Source organism: Puma concolor, chromosome E2, assembly GCF_028749965.1.
Source record: "Puma concolor isolate L17-30 chromosome E2, mPumCon1.1.hap2, whole genome shotgun sequence".
Lineage (NCBI taxonomy): Eukaryota > Metazoa > Chordata > Mammalia > Carnivora > Felidae > Puma > Puma concolor.
In genome coordinates this window covers 58,669,956-58,695,508 of record NC_141681.1, presented here as the reverse complement: position 1 = coordinate 58,695,508, position 25,553 = coordinate 58,669,956, and the positions used below count along the sequence as shown (strand labels likewise).

The 25,553-nt window shown below is 49.0% G+C and overlaps 2 protein-coding genes across 2 annotated transcripts; one reads left to right on the top strand and one right to left on the bottom strand.

Moving 5' to 3' along the window:
• Window positions 1-317: 317 nt before the first annotated feature.
• On the top strand, window positions 318-3,192 carry LOC147573827 (arginine-fifty homeobox-like). The gene is made up of 3 exons (XM_086688672.1): window positions 318-336; window positions 1,652-1,803; window positions 3,037-3,192. The coding sequence occupies exons 1-3, from the start codon at window positions 318-320 to the stop codon at window positions 3,190-3,192; spliced, it is 327 nt and encodes a 108-aa protein (XP_086544798.1).
• Window positions 3,193-22,878: 19,686 nt separating this feature from the next.
• Window positions 22,879-24,795, bottom strand: DPRX (divergent-paired related homeobox). The gene is made up of 2 exons (XM_025914413.2): window positions 24,646-24,795; window positions 22,879-23,542 (listed from the first exon to the last, which is right to left on the bottom strand). The coding sequence occupies exons 1-2, from the start codon at window positions 24,763-24,765 to the stop codon at window positions 23,153-23,155; spliced, it is 510 nt and encodes a 169-aa protein (XP_025770198.2). The 5' UTR covers window positions 24,766-24,795; the 3' UTR covers window positions 22,879-23,152.
• Window positions 24,796-25,553: the final 758 nt, after the last annotated feature.

Below are 25,553 nucleotides of genomic sequence, written 5' to 3'. Positions count from 1 at the left end.
ATATCATGCCAGTATCATGACGAAATCCAGCCAAACTGGTCTTTGCTTTATATATGCACTTACTGTTCCCCTACTGTACTGGGGTCTTACTAATGCAGCCATTGGCTGGGGCCCCACTGCACCCCAGTGTTCTTTACACTGGGCTCTGGAAGCTTTTATTGAGTGGATTGAGTGAGGGAGTGGCCTTTCAGAAGAGGCAGGGTGGGTCTGGAGAAATGTAGGAAGGGCATGGTTGGATTTACACCCCTTCTGTTCCCACTCAGAGAACGTTTGAGAACAGCACACTTGAACAACGATTCCCCAATCGCCAAGCAGAAATGGTGGACCAGAGGGCAGGTAAGCTGGAGGTGGCCATGAGGGGCCCTAATTTGTATTTGCCAACTACAGTGATTTAAATACTTCGAGGAGTACCTGGGTGGCTCAGTCTGTTGAGCGTCCGACTTTGACTCAGGTCATGATTTCACAGTCCGTGAGTTTGAGCCCCACGTTGGGCTCTGTGCTGACAGCTCAGAGCCTAGAGCCTGCTTTGGAGTCTGTGTCTTCCTCTCTCTCTGCCCCTTCTCCGTTCATGCTGTCTCTCCCAAAAATACTTCAAAAGTGGTGGATTTCAAGCTGCTAACGCATAGAGGTTCGCCAGCCAGTATGAGCCGACTCGAGCACACCACTGAAGGTGATGGGTTCCCAACACCAGTTGGGAAGTTATCCCCTTGTTTCACCTGGAATAATTTATTAAATCGTGGAATTATCTTTCCTTAAAAATTAGTAGACTGTACCCATTTTATCTCCCATGTCATATTTTGGGTGGAACTGTGATTATTTAATTTTCTTTTGAGCTTAATAAAGTCTCAGAGTCTAAACTTTTTGTTGGGCCAAATTTGGTAAAAAAGAGCACCTGGGCGGGCCAGTCGGTTGAATGCCCAACTCTTGATTTTGGCTCGGGTCATGATCTCATGGTTCGTGGGATCGAGCTCCGCATCAGGCTCTGCACTGACAACTTGGAGCCTGCAGCATGCTTCCAATTCTGTGTCTCCCTCTCTCTCTGCCCTCCCCCCCCGCCCCCACCACTGCTTGTACTCAGTCTGTCTCTCAAAAATAAATAAATGTTAAAAAAACTTTTTAAAAAATAAACAGGGGATAGTGAGACATCTAGAAGACACTGCTTCCTTGAATCAAAAAGAACAAACTGTAGCCTCTAAAGAAGCAAAAAGGATGCCAATTTCCAGCAGTGGGAGACAGAAAGTAGACAGAGCACTCAAAAACTGGTCTTCTCTCTCGCTTTCTTATTTATTTTGAGAGACAGAGAGAAAGAGACAGGAGAGAGGAGAGAAATATCCCAACAAGGCTCCACTGTCAGCAGCCCCAACATGGGGCTTGAACTCACGAAACCATGAGATCATGACCTGAGCCAAAATCAAGAGTCAGGTGCCTAACTGACTGAACTGCCCGGGGTGGGGGTGGGGCCTGGTCTTCTCTTGTTTAGAACAGATTTTCAAGGGAGTCAGAGCTGAGTGGAAAACAAAGTGCCAGGGCAAACAGCTGGGACAGTAAGGGGACAGGGACAGTAAGGGGACAGACTGCATTCTAGAGTCTGTGATCATGGTGCATGGAGACATGGCAGGTGCGGGCTAACCAAACGTCCCCCTCTCCACAGCCAAACCGAAGAGGAGAAGCCGAGAGCGTACCTCGTTCACCTCTCATCAGAAGGCGGAACTGGAGGCTCTGTTTAGCCTCACTCAGTTCCCAGATTATGTCACCCAGGAGTTGCTGGCCTCAAAGATTCACTTACAATACACCGTGGTGCAGGTCTGACCCTCTGGAGGGGGGTGTGCTCCCCAGATCCTTCTCCTGCATACCTGCTCCCTCCCTCTCCCTTCTCTCTGCCCCATGACCAAATAATCACGACTAATCTTCCCTTTAGGGAGCAAGTGTTAATAACCTGACTCCTGTGCCAGACACGTTCTGTGTTTTCACCCTCAGAAACAGACCCATTGACACAGGAGATAAACGGAGGCTCAGAATGGCAAGGTAGCTTCCCCAGGTTCAAGCCCACTAAGTTGTAAAGATGGAACTCTCTCTAAGTGTGGAGCACTTGTCCTAAACTGTGCCTTCCACAAAGCCCCAAAGAGAAGAAGGGCCACTGTTTGCTGAGGCTTGTCCCTGGGGCTTGCTCGGTGAGGGTGCAAATAAGAAACCAGCCAGAGGTCTCCAGCTAGAATCACACCAAGGGCATATCAGATCCCTTCTGGAATGCCTTTTTTTTTTTTTTTTTAAGTTTATTTATTTATTTTGAGAGAGAGAGAGAGACAGAGCACACAAGCATGGGAGGGGCTGAGAGAGGGAGGGAGACACAGAATCCAAAGCAGGCTCCAGGCTCTGAGCTGTCAGCACAGAGCCTGACTTGGGGCTTGAATGCACAAACTGTTAAGATCATGACCCGAGCCGAAACTGGATGCTTAACTGCCTGAGCCATCCAAAGGCCCCTGGAATGCTCCTTTTTTCGTGTGGATCCTTCCCAAAGACTACCAAAGACCCTTCTCAAGGACTCTGAGGCCAGACTCCATACTCTATTCTGTCCTCTGAAGTCCTGACCCTTTACCCCACAGAGAGCTCATGGCATATGGCCGCTGCCTCCCCACTCCTGCTCTGGGGTCCAAGCCCTGCCTCGTTCCCTTCTTTCTTCTTCTTTCTCCATCCTCGTCACCCTGGCCACGGGTGAGACACGGCTCCTACGCCGCCTCAGATACAGTGGGCAGAAGCCCCCTCCCCCCAAGAACCTGCTCTCCAAGGAAGATAAAGGATCAATTTCCGGAATCTGTGCCCTCTGTCTTCTCCACAGGTTTGGTTTAAGAACCGCCGGGTTAAATGGAGAAAGAGCATCCAGAAAGACCAAGAAGCCGGGATCCCAGCCCCACCCCTGCAGCCCAGAGGAACAGACCCAGGGCACCCAGACGCCTTTCCCACAGGCGGCCTGTTCTCCCCAGAGTTTCTGATGGCTCAGGGCCAGGCACCGGGAACCCAGATGGGGCTTCTCCACAGGGTGATCCTGAGCTGGACAGGCTGGTGGCTACAGTCCCCGCCTTGTCCTCCGCCCCTTATGACATAAGCCAGGTCATGGAAGCCTATGGGTGTCTGGAGGAGAGTTCCAACACGTTCAGTTGCCTTTATCAGTATCTCTCCCTGTCTGATGGCTAGCCGGAGCCCCCTGCTTGCTAGCTGCTCCTGTACGGAACCACTCTGCCTCCCTGCATCCTGCTAGCTGGTCCCGATGAAGGCTATCCCTATACCACAGGAGCAGGCTGGAGGTTCCCAAAAGCCGTCAGGATGGTTAAGCCCATAGATTTCAACAGTTACCGCTGTAGGTCACACCGAATTCACAGGGGATCCCTCCACCTTCTCTTCTCACCCCCGTTTCCCTTCGGGTGTGCTTCCACACCCAAATGTACGGGTTAGAAACATTCAGTCCTCTGTGTTCTTTTCCCTGGTAGGAAAAAAAAACCCTGCAGAAACCAGAGCCCTCTGGACCCAATCTGACATGTTAATTTTCCCATAAGAAGAAACTGTCTGCATACTGGGGTGGTCAATTTGCAAATAAAGTTGGGTTTTGCTCCAGATTTTCTGAATCTCCAGTGTTCTTATCTGTAATGTCGGAATATAATAAACCCGGTCATAGAAGGTTGTGGGGCGTGACCCTTTTCCTAGCAGATTTCAGTCTGTTTTTCCTTCTTTTTAAAAAAAAAAAATTTTTTTTTTAATGTTTATTTTTGAGAGAGAGGGGGAGACACAGAATCCGAAGCAGGCTCCGGGCTCCGAGCTGTCAACACAGAGCCCAACCCAGGGCGCAAACCCTCGATCCATGAGATCATGACCTGAGCCGAAGCTGGACACTTAACCGACTCAGCCACCCAGGCGCCCTGGCTATGTAAGGTTTTTAAAAATTTACTTATTTTTAATTGTGGCAAAAGCTACATAAAACCATCACAGCCATTTTTAAGTGTATGGTTCAGTATGTTAGCTCGGTCCCTCACATTATTGTGCAACCAACTTCCAGACCTCTTTTCATGGTGCAAAATTAAATCTCTGTCCTCATTAAACAGCAGCCCCCCATTTCCCCTCCCCCCAGCCCCTGGCGCCCACCATTCCACCATCGGTCACCAGGAATGTGACAACCCGAGTACCTGTGACAACCGAGTACCCGAGTACCTCACAGAAGTAGAATCATCACGTCCTTGATCTAAAGGCTTATTTCACTGAGCCTTTCCTCCAGCTTCACTCCTGTTATAATATGTGTCACAATTTCCTTTTTTTTTCTAAAATTTTTCCAGCATTTATTAATTTTTTGAGAGACAGAGAGAGACAGAGCATAAGCGGGGGAGGGGACAGAGAGAGGGAGACATAGAATCTGAAGCAGGCTCCAGGTTCCTATCAGCACAGAGCCCAATGCGGGGCTCGAACCCACAAACCATGAGATCATGACCTGAGCCCAAGTTGGACACTTAACCGACTGCACCAGCCAGGCGCCCCTCAATTCCCTTCCTTTTTAATGAAGCTTTTATGGCTTGTTGATTTTGAGTCATACTTAGAAAACTTCCTTGGGGCACCTGGGCGGCACAGTCGGTTAAGCATCTGACTTCGGCTCAGGTTAATGTCCCAGTTTGTGGTTTTGAGCTGTGCTGACACCTCAGAGTCTGGATGGAGCCTGCTTTGGATTCTGTGTCTCCCTCTCTCTCTGCCCCTCCCCTGGTCTCACTCTCTCAAAAATAAACATTAAAAAACATTAAAAAAAAGGGAGAGAGAGAGAGAGAGAGAGAGAACTTCAGCCTACCTCCAGTAAATACAGGAATTCACCCATTTTCTTTTGCACGTTTGTGGTTTTCTTTTTTTACATTTAGATCCCTGATCTATTTGGAATGTATATCTCATGTGTGGTGTGTAAAGTTTTGGCCCAATTTTATTCTTTCAAGTGGCTAATCAGACATCCCAGCATCACTTGTTTCAAAGCCCACATTTGGGTGTTGGGGAAACTGCACAGCCACGTGCACGAGAATGAAACTGGGCTCCTATTGTCTACCATATGCAAAAATCAACTCAAAATGGAATAATGCCCTGAAACCATAAAACTCCTAGAGGAAACCAGGGGGTCAGCTCCTTGACATTGTCTTGTCAATGAATTTTTTGGATCTGACACCAAGAGGAAAGGCAATAATGAACAAGTGAAACTACATCAACTTAAAAAGCAGCAGCAAAGGAAACCATCAACAAAATGAGAAGGCAATGGACCAAATGGGGGCAAATATTCCCAAAGTATATATAGAACTCTTATAACTTGGGGCAACCGGGTGGCTCAGTTGGTTAAGCATCCAACTTCGGCTCAGGTCACGATCTCATGGTTCATGAATTCGAGCCCCGCGTGGGGCTCTGTGCTGACAGCTCAGAGCCTGGAGCCTGCTTCAAATTCTGTGTCTCCCTCTCTCTCTACCCCTTCCCTACTCACGCTCTGTCTCTATCTTTCAAAAATAAATACACATTGAAAAAAACAAGACAAAACAAAGAACTCCTACAACTCAATAGAAGAAAAAAGAAAGAGAAAAAAAAGGAAGAAACAGGACACAGTCTGATTACAAGGACTGAAACAGGTATTTTTCCCAGAAAACATCCAGGTGGCCAATAGACACATGAGAAGATGCTCAACATCACTCATCATCAGGGAAGCGCAAATCAAAACCACGATGAGATACCACCTCACACCTGTCCGAATGCCTAACATTAACAAGTCAGGCAACAGCAGATGTTGGCAAGGACGCGGATAAAGGGGAACCCGTTTGCGCTGCTTTTGGGAATGCACCCTGGTGTAGCCGCTCCGGAAAACAGTATGGTGTTTCACCTCGGAAAGTGAAAGATAAAACTACCACACAGTCCAGCAACCCCGCTTCGGGGAATCTATCCGGGACTGTCTCCTAACATGATCTGCAGCCCCGTTTTCGCTACAGCATTACTTACGTTAGGCAAGACACAGACACGGCCTGCGTGACCATTGATGGACAAACAGATAAAGAAAATGTGGTCTCTACCCATAATGGTATGTTTTTCAGCTATAAACTGTCCATGTGTCCGTTTGCAACAACCTAGGCGAACCTGGAGGCACTTAGGCCAAATGAAAGAAGTCAAAGATGAATAGCATATGATTTTATGTACAGGTGGCATCTTAAAAAAACCCTGAACACGTAGATAGAACAGATTTGCAGTTAACAGAAGTGGTGGGTGGGGAAAGAACTGGATGGAGATGGTCAAAATGCTCAAACTTCAAAAATAAGTCCTGGGACGTAAGCGACGGCATGGTGACTCTGATGTACGATGCTATGTGGCACATTTGGAAGTTGGGTTAATTAGAAGGCAGACAATGGCCAAACTTCAAAACGTAGAGCTAAGAAGAAAAAAGAGAATACATCCAAATCTCTAAATGTTCCTTCTGAGCCTATGCAGTGAGCAAGTCTGGTCCAGGAAAAAATTGCACAGAAGAGATAAAAGGAAAAGTCCACCCTGATTGTGAAAATGCAGGAGGTTCCCCAGCAGACAAGTCCCTTCCCTGTGTTCTGGGTTCTCACCTGCGAACGCACATCCGGGTGGCTCCTTCAGGACTCTGCATCCGGGGGAGAAGGAGGGAACAAAGGGCAACCCGACTCTTTGCAGACTAAGTCTGGGAGGGAGAAAAGAGCAGAGGGAAACCATTAGGGTCCTGAAGAAGAAACAGAATTAAACAAAATCCTCAGAGAACACAGAAACCCTTCCCCGAAATCAGAATCTATTGCAGAGACTGTCCTTTGCTGGGCTGACAGAACAGGGGTGAGGGGGGTGGTGCCGAGGAGCTAGCAGCTCAGAAACTACCCACATCCACAAAACCAGAAGAAAACGGAGTCTTTATAAAATGCATACTTACATAAGGATGATAAAAATTTGACTTTATATTACTTAAGCGTCCGACTCTTTTTTTTTCTTTTAATTTTTTTAAGTGTTTATTTTTTTTTTGAGACAGAGAGCACGTGCAGGGAAGAGCAGCGAGAGAGGGAGACACAGAGCCCGACGCGGGGCTCGAACTCACAAATCACGAGATCATGACCTGAGCCGAAGTAGGAGGTCCAACTGACGGAGCCATCCAGGCACCCCTAAATAAATCAACTTAAAAAAAATTTTTTTTGACTTTATAAAATATATATGATGTAACAATAAATTTTAAAACATGCTTATGCGTGAATGGGGCAAAATTAATCCTAGATTAGTCAAAGAAAATAATGTAGTCACACCTCAGTAGGGGTGCCTGTCTGGCTCAGTCAGTACAGCATGGGACTCTTAATCTCAGGGTAGTGAGTTTGAGCCCCAAGTTGGGCGTAGAGATTACTTAGAAGAGAGAGAGAGAGAGAGAGAGAGAGAGAGAGAGAGAGAGACCTATTCACCAGTAACTAGGGAAAAAAAAAAAGGTTTAAGACTCTAAGAACAAATCTGCAAATAATCTTCAAGGTTATTCTGCATAAAATGGTAAACTGTTATGGGGGGGCATTAAATATTTGAATATACAGGGAGATATAACAAAGCCATGAATGAAAAAGTCTAATGAGAAGCAGCTTTTTCCAAATTCATTTGTTTTTTTTTATTTTTTTTTTAAAATTTTTTTTTTTTTTCAACGTTTATCTATTTTTGGGACAGAGAGAGACAGAGCATGAACAGGGGAGGGGCAGAGAGAGAGGGAGACACAGAATCGGAAACAGGCTCCAGGCTCCGAGCCATCAGCCCAGAGCCCGACGCGGGGCTCGAACTCCCGGACCGCGAGATCGTGACCTGGCTGAAGTCGGACGCCTAACCGACTGCGCCACCCAGGCGCCCCCCAAATTCATTTGTAAACTCTAAACAGTTCTGATCAGAATGCTAACTGGGCTTTCTTTTTTTTTTTTTTTTTTTAATTTTTTTTTTCAACGTTTTTATTTATTTATGGGACAGACAGAGACAGAGCATGAACGGAGGAGGGGCAGAGAGAGAGGGAGACACAGAATCGGAAACAGGCTCCAGGCTCCGAGCCATCAGCCCAGAGCCTGACGCGGGGCTCGAACTCACGGACCGTGAGATCGTGACCTGGCTGAAGTCGGACACTTAACCGACTGCGCCACCCAGGCGCCCCTAACTGGGCTTTCTTGAGGTGGGTCAGAGGGGACTAGCTAAAGTTTTGCCCAAAAATCATACAAAAGAATAATAAAGGGGCACTGGTTGGTTCAGACGGTTAAGCGTCCGACTCTTGATTCCAGCTCAGGTCATAGTTTTGAGGTCTGTGAGTTTGAGCCCCAGGTCAGGTTCTCTGCTGACAGCAAAGAGCCTACTTGGGATTCACATTCTCTCTCTCTCAAAATAAATAAACTAAAAAAAAAAAAAAAAAAAAAAAGAGAGAGAGAGAGAATAATATGCAAGAAATTCTCAACTATTCTAAAATGTATACAGAATAAGGATATTTTGAAAACCACAAAGGATGGGGTGCCTGGGTGACTCAGTTGAGCATCTGACTTCGGCTCAGGTCATGATCTCACAGTTCATGAGGTCAAGTCACGCATTGGGCTCTGTGCTGACGGCTTGGAGCCTGGAGCCTGCTTGGGATTCTGTGTCTTCCTCTCCCTCTGCCCCTTCCCCACTCGCACTCTGCCTCTCTCTCTGAAAAATAAACATTTTTAAAAAATTAAAGAAAAAAATGAACACGAAGGAAGGGACCTGTCTGTATGCCCTTCAGAAAGGAAACAATGATCAAAAGCTGGTAAATGCTGTGGATTGGTCAGGGATAGAGGTTATAGACTGGGGTAGCCTGCTGGAGAGCAATTAGAAGGACTTTTTTTTTTTTTTTTTAAGTTTATTTTTTTTTTTAACTTTTTTTTTTCAACGTTTTTTATTTATTTTTGGGACAGAGAGAGACAGAGCATGAACGGGGGAGGGGCAGAGAGAGACGGAGACACAGAATCGGAAACAGGCTCCAGGCTCCGAGCCATCAGCCCAGGGCCTGATGCGGGGCTCGAACTCACGGACCGCGAGATCGTGACCTGGCTGAAGTCGGACGCTTAACCGACTGCGCCACCCAGGCGCCCCTTAAGTTTATTTTTAAGTAACCTCTACACCCATCATGGGGCTTGAACTCATGACTCCAAGATCAAAGTTGCACACTCTATCGACTGAGCTGGTCAGGCGCCCCTAGAAGGACTTTCTCAAATTAATTACATGTTTGTTTAAAACGCAAGCAAGCAACCAGTGTCCTGGAAATGGATAGGGGAAGAAATTTCCATCCTGCTCAATGAGATGAGAGCCGGGGGAGCTCCGTATAAACCCTCCCAGGAAGCAAAGGGACACTCCGTTACAGTTTTATAAACTGGGTATAGGAACAATAAACACAATGGGGCCTAAAACACCATTTCACTTATGCACATTACAAACCTATGCTCCCAGGGCACCTGGGTGGCTTAGTCAGTTAAGCGTTTGACTCTTGGTTTCTGCTCAGGTCATGATCTCACCATTCAGGAGATCAAGCCCCAAGTCTGGCTCTGGGCTGACAGCATGGAGCCTCCTTTGGATTCTCTCTCTCTCCACCCCCCCCCCCCCCCCCCCGTTGCCCTTCACCACTGCCCCATTCACTCACTCTCTCTCTCTCAAAATTACTAAACTTATGCTCCCGTGAGAGCATCTTAGAAAACAAGTACTAAAAATGAGTAAAAGTGCTCATACGAGTAGTTCTTGGAAACTGGAAGAGTTGGGGGCGCCTGGGTGGCGCAGTCGGTTAAGCGTCCGACTTCAGCCAGGTCACGATCTCGCGGTCTGTGAGTTCGAGCCCCGTGTCGGGCTCTGGGCTGATGGCTCAGAGCCTGGAGCCTGTTTCCAATTCTGTGTCTCCCTCTCTCTCTGCCCCTCCCCCGTTCATGCTCTGTCTCTCTCTGTTCCAAAAATAAATTAAAAAAAAAAAAAAAAAAAAAAAAAACGTTTGGAAACTGGAAGAGTTGTCTGCAGTGGGGAGGAAAATAAGAGAGAGGGTGGGGATTAAAATGCAGAAGAAAATGGGGTGCCTGGGTGGCTCAGTTGGTTGAGCGTCTGACTTCAGCTCAGGTCATGATCTCCCGGTTCATGAGTTCGAGCTCCGAGTTGGGACCTGTGGTGATAGCTCAGAGCCTGGAACCTGCTTCAGATTCCGTGTCTCCCTCTCTCTCTGCCCCTCCCTCGCTCACGCTCTGTCTCTTTCAAAAATAAACGAGAATTTAAAAAAATTTTTTGGGGGCGCCTGGGTGGCTCAGTCGGTTAAGCGTCCGACTTCGGCTCAGGTCATGATCTCACGGTCCGCAGCCCCGCATCAGGATCTGTGCTGACAGCTCAGAGCCTGGAGCCTGCTTCAGATTCTGTGTCTCCCTCTCTCTCTGACCCTCCCCCATTCATGCTCTGTCTCTCTCTGTCTCAAAAATAAATAAACATTAAAAAAAAAAATTAAAAAAAAATTTTTTTTAAAAATGCACAAGAAAATAATAAAACAACAGAAATAGAATCAGGACTAGGTGGGCATTTCGGGGAGCAAACAGTATGGGGAGACCCCCGCCTGAGTTCCTGGGTATCCGGGTACCTAAGCGATGCCCTAGCACACTGTGCAGACCCAAACTCTGGGGTCCCAGAGAGGGTCGGGTGGACGGGGTGATTTAGGTGAACTGTTAAACGCGGGCCTTCCTCAGTTACATTTACAGACAACCCGGGGAATAGTCCACCACAACTCACTGACCTCACTCAACCGACCCTTCTGGGGAGCGAGGCCCTGGAGGCAAGGCCGTGTTGAGTTAGAACAAACGGAGGATGAAGACACACGTGGTGGCAGGCAAAAAGAGGGGGAGTAAACAGGAGGGGATACCTTCTGCCCGGGCTAGTGGTGGTTGGAGCTCTGACCCCACTGGTTCCCGAAGTCTAGGGCACCCTAGGGGTTCTGGAATTCGTGGTTGGATGGAGAGCTGCAGGACGCAGAGTTCCGGGCAGGGAGGGGGCGCCGAGGCAGAGGTGCATGGTGACACCCTCCCTTAGCGGGGTTTGTTTGGAGACGCCCGCGAGGGCAGAGCGCAAACCTCCCCTCGGCAGTGCGGCAGAGCAAAGATACCCCATCCAGATGTACAGACCTAACACGTTAGCGGAAGAAATCGAATTGTGCCAAATCCAATCGCACAGGTTCTGACCTCTCGCCAAGCTCCAGGTTCCAGGGGCCTGAGACGGGCTGCCCTGGAGTTGGTGCATCCGGGGAGTGGGGGCCCGGAGACCCGGGGGCCTGGGGGCGCAGGCCTGGAGCAGAGTTGAAGCATGGACTTGGCAAGGGGAGCATCGCGGGGCGTCACGGGGGCGGGGGGGGGGGGGGGGACACCGTACTACTGCTGAGAATGTTTGCTTCGCCACTGCCACTGGGGTCACAGACAAGATGCCGCTGGGGGCGCTTAGCAGCCCTGCACTGGAAACGTGCGCTCAGCGTGGCTGGCGCCCCGGCATCCGGGGCGGGGAGACGCACGGGGGCGTCGGTGGGCGTGGAGACAGGCCACACATCGGGGGCGGGGGGGGGGGGGGGGGAGGGGGGCGTGTGTAGGGGTGGAGATGGGCGGGACCAGCGCCGGGGATTGGTGCGCCGGGACATACGTGAGGCGTCCATTCCCAGGATGCGGGCGCGGGTGGCGTGGAGCCGGTTGAAGAGGCTGGCACTGGGCAGGCGAGCGGACCGTCGAGGAAGCTGGCGTCGAAGGTTGTGGAGAGGCGAAGGGATGCCGGACGGACCGGGGTGTTGAGGGCAGGGGGCCCCTGGCACTGCGGACGTCGGGGTGGGGACGCAGAGCCTGCGGAGAGCCTTGCTTTGCAGGTAAGGCACGGGGACCTCAGAGATGTAGGGACAGACATCGGACACCGTGCTAGCATGTCCTCCTGGCCGTGATGTGGCAGACTTTCCTGCCCCGGCTCTTTGGTCCTTACACCAAATTTGGGGAATCAGGGTGAGTGAACATGAAAAGCGTCCTCAGGACAGCGCCTGTTTTTCCCAGGGCAGAAGCTGGTTTCACATAAATCAGAGTTTCCATCTGTTTCTCTGGGTCCAGTTAGGGGCCTCGTTCCTAACTCCTGTTGTTACTCAGGTCCCAGAAGGGAGACATGGGAAGGGGATGGGCCACGGGGAGGTACACAGTCCCGGCTGGGCTCAGGGAGGTCGAGGTGTGGTTGGAGATTTGTTGGAAGTCTAGAGTGCCAGCCACAGCCCTTTCCCTGAGAGGCTGTATGGTTAGGGACATTGTTTGGGCCTGGGCAGAAAGATCCTGACTTGGGGACTAATGGGATGTGATTGATGCAGGAGCCCTGTGGGTTCATGTAGTGGTGTTTCTGGGCACATTAATAGGAATAAAAATACGGGCTGGCTGAAGAAGCCTCTCCAGCCCATAGTTGTGTGATCATGAGTTCTTTAAATAGTGTTCAGCCACAAGGGGCGCCTGGGTGGCTCAGTTGTTTGAGCGTCCGACTTCCGCTGAGGTCATGATCTTACGGTTGGTGAGTTCCAGCCCCGCGTCGGGCTCTGGGCTGACAGCTCAGAGCCTGGAGCCTGCTTGGGATTCTGTGTCTCCCCCTCTGTCTGCCCCTACCCTGATCGCCCTCGGTCTTTCTCTCTCAAAAATAAACATTAGGGGCGCCTGGGTGGCTCAGTCGGTTAAGCGTACGACATCGGCTCAGGTCATGATCTCACAGTCCGTGGGTTCAAGCCCCGCGTCCGGGCTCTGTGCTGACAGCTCAGAGCCTGGAGCCTGTTTCGGATTCTGTGTCTCCCTCTTTCTCTACCCTCCCCTGTTCATGCTCTGTCTCTGTCTCAAAAATAAATAAATGTTAAAAAAAAAATAAAAAAAACCATTAAAAAATTTGAAAAAATATATTATTCACCCACCAGAAAGATGGAAATCTTGCCATTTGTGAAAACATGGATAAGCCTGGAGGGCATTATGCTAAGATAAATCAGAGAAAGACATACTGTATGATCTTGCTTATATGTGGAATCTAAAAGTGTCAAGTTTGTGGAACCAGAGACAATGGTGGTTGCCAGGGGTGGGGTGGGAAAAAGGGGCAGATGCTGGTTAAAGGGTACAGACTTATTTGTAGGATGCATAAGTTCTGCGGATCTAATGTACAGCCTGCTGACTGTGGTTATTGTATAATTGAGATTTGCAAAGAATAGATCGAAATGGAAACTATGTGAGATGATGGGTGGCTTTTTGTTTGTTTATTTTTGAGAGAGAGCTGCACACACATGTGTGGAGGGGAAGGGCAGAGAGAGGGAGAGTGTCCTAAGCAGGCTCCGTGCTGTCAGCACAGAGCCTGATGTGGGGCTTGATCCCACGAACCACAAGATTGTGACCTGAGCCAAAATCAAGAGTTGGATGCTTCACCCACTGAGCCACCTAGGCGCCCCAGATGGATGGATTAATGAGCTTGGTTGTGGCAATCATTTCACAATGTATACGTGTATCAAAGCATCATGTCGTACACCTTAAATATGCACAATTGTAATTTGTCAATTAGACCTCTTTAAAGCTGGGGAGAAATACAGACAGTTCCTTAAGTTGGAAATTTGTTAAGTATTGAGTCTTAGGAAGGAGAGAAAACAGCCAACCAAGAAACAGCAGCCGTGCCAGATCCTTGGTTGGTCTTCCCTTCCTCCTGGGGTCAGAGACTAGGAGACCCTATGGACACAAATGGGGTGTTTGCCTCAGCTCTAGCCCTTTTCTTTCCTCTGGGTGCCCTGGAGTGGGGTAGACCCTTGCCCAAACCATACACCCTGTTTGCCACCAATTATTCCAACAGGGGAAGAGGCTTACTTACTGCCTAGTGGGCTTGGACTCCTCACCCTATCTAGGTGCCATCCTGCCCCCTTCCCACATCCTGCAGCAAAGTCATAGGCTTGCCACCATTCCTGTTTTTCAGATTAGGAAGTTGAGGTAGAGAAGTTACATAACAAGATTATTCCTTCCAGATCTCATTTACACTTTGTTAGCCCGGCCTTCTGGAAGATAAGTGTCTGCAACTCTTCTAGATGGGATAATCAACTCCTCCAGATTTGCTGGGGATGGGGGGGGATGCTTCTTGGTTTTAGCCATCTGGAAAACCACTTAGGTGCAAACCAACTGTGGGTCACCCAGTTTCTAGACCATAGGTTGGCATATTCTCTTGGCCTGTTGTGTGGCCAGTGAGTGAAGACTGGGAGGAGGGTGAGTAGGGAGGATGAGGGAGGGCAGGGGTGGGGGGTAGAGAGGAGGCTGGAGGGGACAGAAAGTTGAGGGTGGAGTAGGCAAGGAGATTGGGGTAGAGTCTGGGGGAGGGTTAAGGGCAGCAGGGGGAGGGACAGGGTTGGGGGTGGGTAGAAGGTGCTGGAGGGGAGGGTTAGAATGGAGAGGAGGGTGGGGTCGGCATGGAGATTAGGGTAGAGTCTGGGGGAGGGTTAAGGGCAGTGGAGGGAGGGACAGGGGTGGGGGTGGGTAGAGGAAGCTGGAGGCGAGGGTAAAAATGGAGAGGAGGGTGGGGTCGGCATGGAGATTAGGGTAGAGTCTGGGTGAAGGTTAAGGGGAGGCAGAGGAGGGTAGGGGGAGCAGGTGAGGGGAGGAGAGATAGGAGGAGGAGGAAGGGGACAAGAATATGGAACAGACATGGCATGTGGAAGAGAAAGCTTATTTACTCCCTGGCTCTATGTTACCAACTCATGCTCAACACTTTCAAGGTTAGAGGTTTGAGCCCCACCTGACAGGAGAGGGGAGAACAGTGACCAGGACAGCTCTACTCACTGGAAGGATGCGAGGGCTTTGCTGGTGTTGCTGTGGGATCCACAGAATCCGTGGTGTCAGTGGAGCCCCCACGATGGACATCACGGTGGGGGAAATGTCCTCAAGGACTGGATGACATAAGAATGGCCTGTGGGACAGAGGGGCTGTTAACTTTGTGGCTTCTTTTAAGGGGCAGCGTAGACAGAGCCCAAAGATCAGCACCCCCCAGTTCCGTGTCCATGAATAAATGTCGCTTTCCTGACCTCCAGCTCCCTTCTTAGCGTGGGGATGTTAATAACAGCTTCTCACTGAGACTCCGCATTATCCTTCCAGTGTTGGCCCAAAGAAAGCTGTTCAAAGTCAGTCCTCCCCGTGGGGATCCTTATTCCCGTTTATCGGGTGAGAAGTCAGGGAAAGAGGGCTTAAACCCTATCTGTGGGGTGCCGGATACAGACACAGGGACTGCTTGCTGTAAGAATGTACTTGTCTCTTGGGAAGTTCAGGTACCCAGGACTGAGTCTGCCAGCCCCAGGTTCATGGTCCATGCCTACTTGGTTTGGCTTAACCCTCAGACTTCTGTCCATCCTGAGTCCCCCTCAGTCCCGCTCACCCTGGCAGCTTGGCTCTGGGAATTTCTGCTCTCTACCTGCTCCAACAAGAGCCCCTCTTGGCAGCCTCACCCCTGAGTGCAGTCCTCAGCTCAGGCATGCCTCCTCCTAGCTACTCAGTGCTCCTCCAGGACCCCCGATTCCTTCGTGAAGCACAGCTCTGTGGTTTAGCTTGGAGACGCCCCCAGAACCCACAGGCTCGCTCTCTGAGCCTGCGGACTCACAGTCTTGTTGGGAGAGACAAATAGCCCAGGGAACAGCTGTGGAAATAATTGCCGGTGGCAGGTGCTGTCCGGGGAAGTGAGGGTTAGGTCTGCAAATGGGGAGGCCGTCTACACAGAATGAAGGAAGGTCCCTCAGGAGCCGCTGTTCCTATCGAGAGGATGGGAAGGAGGGGACGGTGGGTGAAGGAGAGAATTCGGGGCAATAGGAAAAGACTGGATGGGGCTGTTCAGGCTGGACGGAGCTTTGGTGGAATTGTGAAACTCAGTGAAAACATGTGTGCCTGTTTGGTGTATGTGTTTGGGAAACACTGGATAGAAGGTGGTAGAAAGGGGGACGCCGGGGCGGCTCAGTTGGCTAAGCATCTGGATTTCAGCTCAGGTCATGATCTCACAGTTCATGAGATGGTGGAGCCCCAAGTCACCGGGTGTCGGGCTCTGCACTAACAGTGTGGAGCCTGGTTGGCTCTCTCTGTCTCTCTCTGCCCCTCCCCCTGCTCTCTCTCTCAATAAATCAATAAATAAATTTTAAAAAATTTAAAAAAAAAAGGTGGTAGAAAGGGATAGAGCAGGATTGGATGTAAAAAAAAGGGCTCCATTCTGAGGACACTAGGAAGCCATTTTTGCCTTCCTTCCTTTTCTTTTCTAGAATATTCCTTGAAAGCTTACTTTGTGACAGATTTAATTCCTGTATGAATCGTATTGCCTCGCCAGTTACACTATTCTATTAGTGATTCACCATTCTATTAGCTTCTTACAAGCAGAAGCTATCTATTCAGTAATTGTGGAAGGAACGATTGAATATGTTTCCATGTGTTTGTAAGCCCTGACACAATAGTACTTGGATGTTGACTTCAACCACAGCTTTAAGAAGGTGCTTTGGGGGGCGCCTGGGTGGCTCAGTCGGTTAAGCGGCCGACTTCAGCTCAGGTCATGATTTCGCGGTCCATGAGTTCAAGCCCCGTGTCAGGCTCTGTGCTGACAGCTCAGAGCCTGGAGCCTGTTTCAGATTCTGTGTCTCCCTCTCTCTGACCCTCCCCCGTTCATGCTCTGTCTCTCCCTGTCTGTCTCAAAAATAAATAAACGTTAAAAAAAAAAAAAAAAAGAAGGTGCTTTGGGGGACCATCAGGGAAATTTGAATATTACTTGGTATTAGGTTTATCAAGGGCTCTATTTTACTTTACTTTTTAAAGATTTTAATTGGGGCGCCTGGGTGGCTTGGTTGGTTAAGCGTCCGACTTTGGCTCAGGTCATGATCTCACGGTCCGTGAGTTCAAGCCCCGCGTGGGGCTCTGTGCTGACAGCTCAGAGCCTGGAGCCTATTTCGGATTCTGTATCTCCCTCTCTCTCTGCTCCTCCCCTGTTCATGCTCTGTCTCTCTCTGTCTCAAAAAAATAAATAAACATTAAAAAAAATTAAAAAAAAATAAAGATTTTAATTAAAAAAAAGCCTTTTTTCTTAATATTTAATTTTGAGACAGAGAGAGACAGAGAGAGACAGAGCACGAGCATGGGAGGGGAAGAGAGAGGGGGAGACACAGAATCCAAAGCAGGCTCCAGGCTCTGGACGCTCAACCAACTGAGCCACCCAGGCGCCCCTTAATTTTTTCTTAAACTCTACGTCCAACATGGGGCTCCCCCTCAGGACCGTGAGATCCACGAGTCACATGCTCGACTGACTGAGCCAGAAAGGTGCCCCTACCGAAGTCTCTTTTTAAAAGATGTTAAATACTGTGCTCACTTGAACATGAATGGATCTCAGCAGTGAAGTCGTGCACGGAAGAAGTCTCACACGCGCGCGCACGCACACACGCTCACATGTTGTGGTTCCATTTTGGGGGAAGTTCAGCCACAGGCAAACAATGAGTGGAGATGAACGGGGGTTCCAGCTGGGGTGGTGCAGATGCCCTCCGAGCACACACGGTAATAGGGCAAGCAGGTCCCCACAGTGGAGACAGTCTCCCCCATTCATCGGTGGCCAGGGGAGAAGGCAGGATGCAAACCCAGCTTCGGGGTCTCCGAGTATCCCCACCCCTGGGGCTGGGAATGGAACCCCTTCCCCCCACCCCCAACCCGGGGTTCCCAGTCTGGCACGCACCCGGGTGGGCTCCAGCCCTCGGCCTCCAGCACCCGCTGCCCCAGCCCTCCCCTGCGGCTCACCCTGGGAACTTGCTCTGGGGATTCTCTGACTCTTCTCAAGAGGTGCATCCCTCCGGACCATTCAGGCTTTAGTGTCTCTCTTGCGCTTTGAGCCTTGTTTAAATACAGTCCTGGGTAGACTTTCGTCCGCTTCTGGGGACCACACGCCCTCCATTCCTGCAACCTGGGCTTTGCAAGTTCCCCAGGTGCTTCTAGTCCTGTCGGCAGGTTTGGGCCACGCTGGGCTGGTACGTGGTGGGAGGGGCTTAGATCTAGGTGAGGCTTCTTATCCCAAGGCTCTAGAAAGCCGTTGGACGAATCAACCAGTCTCCCTCTCCTCTTGTTTCTTTCTTTCATGAACGTTTTGGAAAACTTGGTGAAGGGGTCTGTTCTGCAAACTGGGATGGGGCACAAGCACAAGGAAGTTCCTGATCATGTAAAACTTGCACTCTGGAGTGACGTCCCAGGCAATCAATGGATGCTCTGTACTCTTAAGGGCATATTAAAAAATCCAGGGGTGCCTGGGTTGCTCAGTGGGTAAAGCGTCCCACTTCGGCTCAGGTCATGATCTCGCAGTTTGTGGGTTCGAGACCCGTGTCAGGCTCTGTGCTGACAGTTCAGAGGCTGGAGCCTGCTTCAGATTCTGTCTCCGTTTCTGTCCACCCCTCCCCCACTCCGGCTCTGTGTGTGTCTCTCTCTCAAAAATGAACATTAGAAAGAAGAGGGGAATTAAACTTAATAAAAAATCCATGGTCGGTGGGGCACAGTCGGTTAAGCGACCGACTCTTGGTTTTGGCCCAGGTCATGATTTCATGGTTCGTGAGTTGAAGCCCCACATTGGGCCCTCTGTGCTGAAAGCTTAGATCCTGCTTGGGATTCCTCTGTCCTTCTCTCTCTGCCCCTCCCCCCCGGCTTGCTGTCTCTGTCTCTCAAAAAATAAATAGATGGGGCACCTGGGTAGCTCAATCAGTCAAGCGTCCGACTTCGGCTCAGGTCATGATTGAGCCCCATGTTGAGCTTTGTGCTGACAGTCTGGAGCCTGCTTGGGATTCTGTGTCTCCCTCTCTCTCTGCCCCTCTCCTGCTCATGCTCTGTCTCTCTCTCTCAAAAATAAACATTAAAAAAATCATAAAAATTAAAAAACCCATGGGAAACTGAAAAAAAAATTACCCCCAAAAGAATAAGTAGACTCATTTTTTGTTGCTGTTGGAGTAAACAAGGACATAGAGTTCTTCTTTTTTTTTTTTTTCAAGTTTATTTATTTAATAGCTACACCCAACTTGGGGCCCGAACTCACGACCTAGAGATGAAGAGTCTCGTGGTCCTCTGACTGAGCCACCCAAGCACCCTTGAGTTCTTTATTCCGACCAAGAAAAGATTGAGTCTACTTCTTCCTCAGCTATCGCTATTTTGTTTGTGATAATCGATGAGGAAATACTCTTACAAGCAGACCATTATCTCCCAGATAACTGTGGGAGGGGTGGAGGAATTAGGTAATGTCCATCGGTAGCCTCCGCTGTGTGGTTGTTGCTGGGATGCTGAGTCCAACAACCAGCGTTGACAAGGTATTTTGAGAAATTAAAGGCTTTTTTTTTTTTTTAATTTTTTTTTTCAACGTTTATTTATTTTTGGGACAGAGAGAGACAGAGCATGAACGGGGGAGGGGCAGAGAGAGAGAGGGAGACACAGAATCGGAAACAGGCTCCAGGCTCCGAGCCATCAGCCCAGAGCCCGACGCGGGGCTCGAACTCACGGACCGCGAGATCGTGACCTGGCTGAAGTCGGACGCTTAACCGACTGCGCCACCCAGGCGCCCCTAAAGACTTTTTTTTAAGTGATCTCTGCACCCAGTGTGGGGGCTTGAACTCACGACCCTGAGAACAAGCATCACATGCTCTACTGACTGAGCCAGCCAGGTGCCCCTGTTTTGAGAAATTTAAATATGGCCTGGGTATCAGGTTTGTAGAAATCAATGAAGATCACTCCCAAATGAGAATGAGTAAATATTCAAACATTTATTCTTTTAATTCTCAGGTTAGTTAACATACAGTGTAGTCTTGGCTTCAGTAGTAGAACCCAGAGATTCATCATTTACATACAATACCCAGTGCTCATCCCAACAAGTACCCTCCTTAATGCCCATCACCCCTTTTCCCCTCCCCCATCAACCCTCAGTTTGTTCTCTGTATTTAAGAGTCTCTTATGGTTTGCCTCCTTCTCTGTTTTTTTTTGTTGTTTTTTTTGTTTTTGTTTTTGTTTTTTTAATTTTTTAACATTTGGGGCGCCAGAGTGGCTCAGTTGGTTGAGCGTCCGACTTCGGCTCAGGTCATGATCTCACAGTTCATGGGTTCGAGCCCCACGTTGGGCTCTGTGCTGACAACTCAGAGTCTGGAGCCTGCTTCGGATTCTGTGTCTCCCTCTCTCTCTGCCCCTCCCTCACTTACACTCTGTCTCTCTCTCTCTCTCTCAAAAAATGAATAAACATTAAAAATTTTTTTAATGTTTATTTATTATTGAGAGAGAGAGACACAGAGCATGAGCAGGGGAGAGGCAGACAGAGAGAGGGGGAGACACAGAATCCGAAGCAGGTTCCAGGCTCTGAGCTGTCAGCACAGAGCCTAATGCGGGGCTCGAACTCAGGGACTGTGAGATCATGATCTGAGCCAAAATTGGTCACTCAACCAACTGAGCCACCCAGACGCCCCCCCCCCTTTTTTTAATGTTTATTTATTTTTGAGAGAGCATGAGCAGGGGAGGGGCAGAGAGAGGGAGACACAGGATCTGAAGCAGGCTCCAGGCTCTGAGCTGTCAGTGCAGAGCCCGATGCGGGGCTTGAACCCACAAACCGTGAGATTATGACCTGAGCCAAAGTCGGAGGTTTAACCGACTGAGCCACCCCGGTGCCCTTGCCTCCCTCTCTGTTTTTATCTCATTTTTCTTCCCTTCCCCATATGTTCATCGGTTAAGTTTCTCAAATTCCATGTATGTGAGGTCATGTGATATGTCTTTCTCTGACTGACTTTTTTTGCTTAGCATAATACCCTCCAGTTCCATCCAGGTTGTTGCAAATGGCAAGATTTCATTCTTTTTGGTTGCCAAGTAATGCTCCATTGTATATATAGACCACATCTTCTTTATCTGTTCATCCATCAGTGGACATTTGGGCTCTTTCCGTACTTTGGCTATTGTCGATAGCTCTGCTATAACCATTGGGGTGTATGTGTCCTTTCAAATCAGCACTCCTGTATCCTCTGGATAAATACCTAGTAGTGCACTTGCTGGGTCATAGTGTAGTTCTATTTTCAACTTCTTGAGGAACTTCCGCACTGTTTTCTAGAGTGGCAAATATTTATTCTTGCTGTAGTGAGACCACCCCTGTCGATAATCGACTGAGTTTGTCAAGCCAGGGAGCTGACAGCTTTAGAGAAGAAAAAAGTGTCCTGATTGGAGACTGGTTGACACAGGAAGCAGGGACACCCTTTGTGGTTGGGTAGGGGGGGCATGTTTGGCTTTGTCTGGTTGGTCCAAAGGTGAAGGTGAGGGTCCGGGCAAAGATTAGGGGAGTGCTCGGTCATTAAGCTGATCCAGCCCTTCTGGGCTGATGGCTACACCACTTGGGGTTTCGTTTCCTGGTTATGGGTCGGAGCTCTCAGGTATGTTCTGGCTCCTGTCCAGATTCAGTCTGCCAGGCTGTCCCAGAGCTTCTCAACCTGGCACTATTGTCACTTGGGGCCGGATAACTCTTCCTGGAGGGGTCTGACCCACAAACTGAGCTGCTCAGGATCCACTTGGGTACATGCCAGCGGCACCCTCCTCCCCGCTCCAGCGTCAGCCAAAAGTGTCTCCAGGTGCTGCCAGATGTCACCAGGTGCGCGGCACCTGCCCCTGGTTGAGAACCCCTGTGTTACACCAGGATTTCTTGGGTTCAACAGCGTGCTGTCCACAATGTGCATGAATTTCATCGACGGCACTTGAGTGAAGGAAGCCACACAGAAGGGTTCCCGCAGGATGATTCAATCACGTGAAGTATACGACCAGGCGAAAGTTAAAGCAGCCTTCTGGGGTCGGGGGTGTCGTCGATGGCTTAGCAGGGGAGGCTGTGTATGCCCTCGGACCACAGCACACGCTGGAGTGGTTGCCTCTGGCCGGAAGAGAATGAGAGGGAGAGAGACTGCAATCCTCTTAAAGCCCTGCCCCCCCGCCCCCAGCATGACATCTGTCTTTAAGGTGCTAGTTGGTTGAGGAGTGTACACTGGAAAGTGCGGAGCGGTTGGCTTGGCTACTGGCCCGCTCTGAGGCCACCCAGGTTCTGAAGCTCAGGATGGATCAGAGATGCTAGAACCCCAACGCTGCCCCTGCACAACCTGAGGACACCTTTGAGGGACAGGTGCACAGCCTTATGGGCATCTTCCTGCATGGGAGCACCAAGGCCAGGTCTGACGGGTAACAAGTGCATAATCCCACAGGCTCAGAATCTTACGTGTTCCTGACAAAGCACAAGGTTAATGGGATTGTCTTTGGCTCATTCGCAGATGCTACAAGCACAGGGAGAGAGTGGTTAGGAAGGAAGAAGGCCTGAGAATTTCCTTGGAAGGGCTTGTGGTGTTTCCATTGTCTTAGTAGAGGGAGAAGCAAAAAAGAAAAAAAAAAAAAGAAAGAAAAGAAGAGAAAAATTGGAGACGATTGGGGGACTGAAGATATTTGGGTGTTCAGGACATAAAATAATGGCTGGGGAGGTGACCAAAAAAAAATAAATAAAAAGGAAAACTAGAAAGAAAAATAACCAACTTCCCACTTACTGACATTGGCCAAATCTTATTAGCGGAACAATGATGAAGAAAAGACAATCACAAAATCAAGACAGAAGAAGCAGGAGAAAAGATAACTGTCCTTAGTAGTCCCATTATGTATATATGTATATCTTTATTGAGATATAATGAATACATTTTTTCCTCCAGCTTTACTGAGATACAATTGATACATAACATTGTGCAAGTTTAAGGTGTACACGAAGATGTTGATTTGTTACGTTTACGTATTTCAAAATGATGACCATCATGGCATTAGCTGATGTCTCCATGCTGTCAAGATTGTTTTTTGTGATGTACATAGTATCACACTTCTGTGTCTTCTGATGACTTTATACATCCAGGTAGGCTCCATCCTAATCAAGACATGAAACATCACCATCCCCAGTAAGTTTTACTGCCTCTTTCTGCTTAATTCCATCACACGGGCATTTTTGTGTCTTTTTTTCTTTTCATGGAGTATCTTGGTTTTGAAATGCGTCCAGGTTGTGTAGATCTCATATCTGTCCCTTGTTTGGGCATCGTTGCAAATGACAATATGTAATGTTTTGTGTCTAGCTTCTCTCATAAGGCTCTTTGTGGTGATGTAGAACCAAAGGGATTAGCAGTGAAACTTGCAGAAAGAATCTGTGATTCCAAAATGGGACAAAGGGAGTAGATATTAGGATCTTGACAGCAGCCAAAGTGGACTATTTTGTGGCCAATGGAATGGTCTGGGAGAGCCTTCAAATTGGGGCATATGCGGAGTTGGAAGGAAGGTATTGGATGATCTGTGTAAACCAGGGACGCAGGGTAGGCACCATGAGAGAATCCTGGAGATGTAGCCATGTTTCTCTTGGAAGAGCTGGTCTTGAGGTCCACCCCAGCTACATGCTCTTGTTCAGGTTCTGGTTTTTGCTGCATGTGCTTGTATTGGGCTTTCTTGAGTTTTGCTCTGTGGTTCTTGAACCAAACCTAAGGAGGAAAAGAGAGGAGCAACCGGTTGGTGAATCCAAAGGAGAGTCCACATGTTTTCATTTTACCCGATACCATGGACAGTGCTAGGTGAGCCCAGCTAGTTGTGCAACTCTGCTTCTCAGATCCTATAGCTGCAAACTCTCCCGACATATGTGAAAGGGAGCAGGAATGGGAGGTGGTGGGGACAGAAAGTGAGGCAAGGGGGGCACCTGGGTGGCTCAGTCGGTTGGGCATCCGACTTCGGCTCAGGACACGATCTCACTGCTTGTGGGTTCGAACCCTGCGTCAGGCTCTGTGCTGACAGCTCGGAACCTGGAGCCTGCTTCGGATTCTGTGTCTCCCCCTCTCTCTGCCCCTCCCATGCTCATGCTCATGCTCTGTCTCTCAATAATGAATATAAAAAAAAAAAAAAAAAGTGAGGCAGGGATCAAAACACCCAGAGCAGGAGAGACTGATGTCAGCACACTGAGGCTCATGGGCCAATTTTTACCTGCAACCGTGTTTTTGTATGGTGCATAAACTAAGAACAGCGTTGTTTGTGTGTGTGTGTGTTTTTTAAGTTTTTATTTATTCATTTAAATAATCCCTACACCCATTTTAGGGCTTGAACTCACCATCCCTAGATCAAGAGTGGCATGCTCTTCTGACTGAGCCAGCCAGGTGCCCCTAAGAACAGGTGTCACATCTTTAAATGGTTGACAGAAAAAGAGGGGAAAAAAAGCACAATAAGAATATTTGTGACCTGTGAAAATTATATGAATTTCGAATGTGTGTCTATAAAATTTTATGGGAATGCAGGCACACCCATTCATTTACTTATTGTTGATGGCTGCTTTCACGCTGTCCCTGCAGAGCTGAATAATTTTGGCAGACGTGACACAGCCCACAGAGTCTAAACTATTTGCTGCCTGGCCCTCTACAGAGAAAAGATTTGCAGATCCTTGCTCTAGGGGTTGGGAGGGAGGGCTTGGGGGTAAGAGTCTGGGTCTTTGGAATCTTGGAGACCAGAGTGGTATTAAGCTTCAGGAATTATCCTAGGGTCTCTGACTTTAGGGTGTTCCGGGGAGGTGGCTTGGCAAGGTGAGGCTTTATTCTCCAACCTGTAGTACTGTCGGGTGGATCCCCAGTTTCAAGGCCATCTCCTTCTGCAGGCTGGGTGGGGGGTAAGGGTTCTGACTGAACAAGGATTCCAAGGCTTCCAGTTGGTCCTCAGTGAACATTGTTCGTTTCCTATGTGAATGCTTCTGGTGCTTTCCTGGGAGGGGAGGAGACAAAGGTACAGATGAAGTGTTTCGACAACTCTAAGACACAGGTGTAAGGCACTTCCCTTCCTCAAACACCGGAACTCCTCCTCCCTGTGCACAGAGGTCAGGCTTGGCTCTCAGTCAGGTGAGTGAGAGTCCCAGATATGTATGCATGGCGTGAATGACTTTCTGGTTCTGTTTCCTAAGCTTCATTTTGTCACAGCTGGTCTTCCATATACTCAGCATAGGAAAGCACTATATATATTTAAAAAGATTTTTTTGTTGTTGTTGTTAACATTTATTTATTTATTTATTTATTTTTAATTTAAATTTTTTTTAACGTTTTTTTAAATTTATTTTTGAGACAGGGAGAGACAGCATGAACAGGGGAGGGTCAGAGAGAGGGAGACAGAGTCTGAAGCAGGCTCCAGGCTCTGAGCTGTCAGCACAGAGCCCGACACGGGGCTCGAACTCACGGACCGCGAGATCATGACCTGAGCCGAATTCGGCCGCTTAACCGACTGAGCCACCCAGGCGCCCCTAACGTTTATTTTTGAGAGAGAGAGAGAGAGAGAGAGAGAGAGAGAGAGAGAGAGAAAGAGAGAGAAGAGGTGTGAGCAGGGGAGGGGCAGAGAGACAGAGACACAGAATCCAAAGCAGGCTCCAGGCTCTGAGCTGTCAGCACAGAGCCTGACGCGGGGCTCGAACTCACAAACTGCGAGATCGCGACCTGAGCCCAAGTTGGACGCTTCACTGACTAAGCC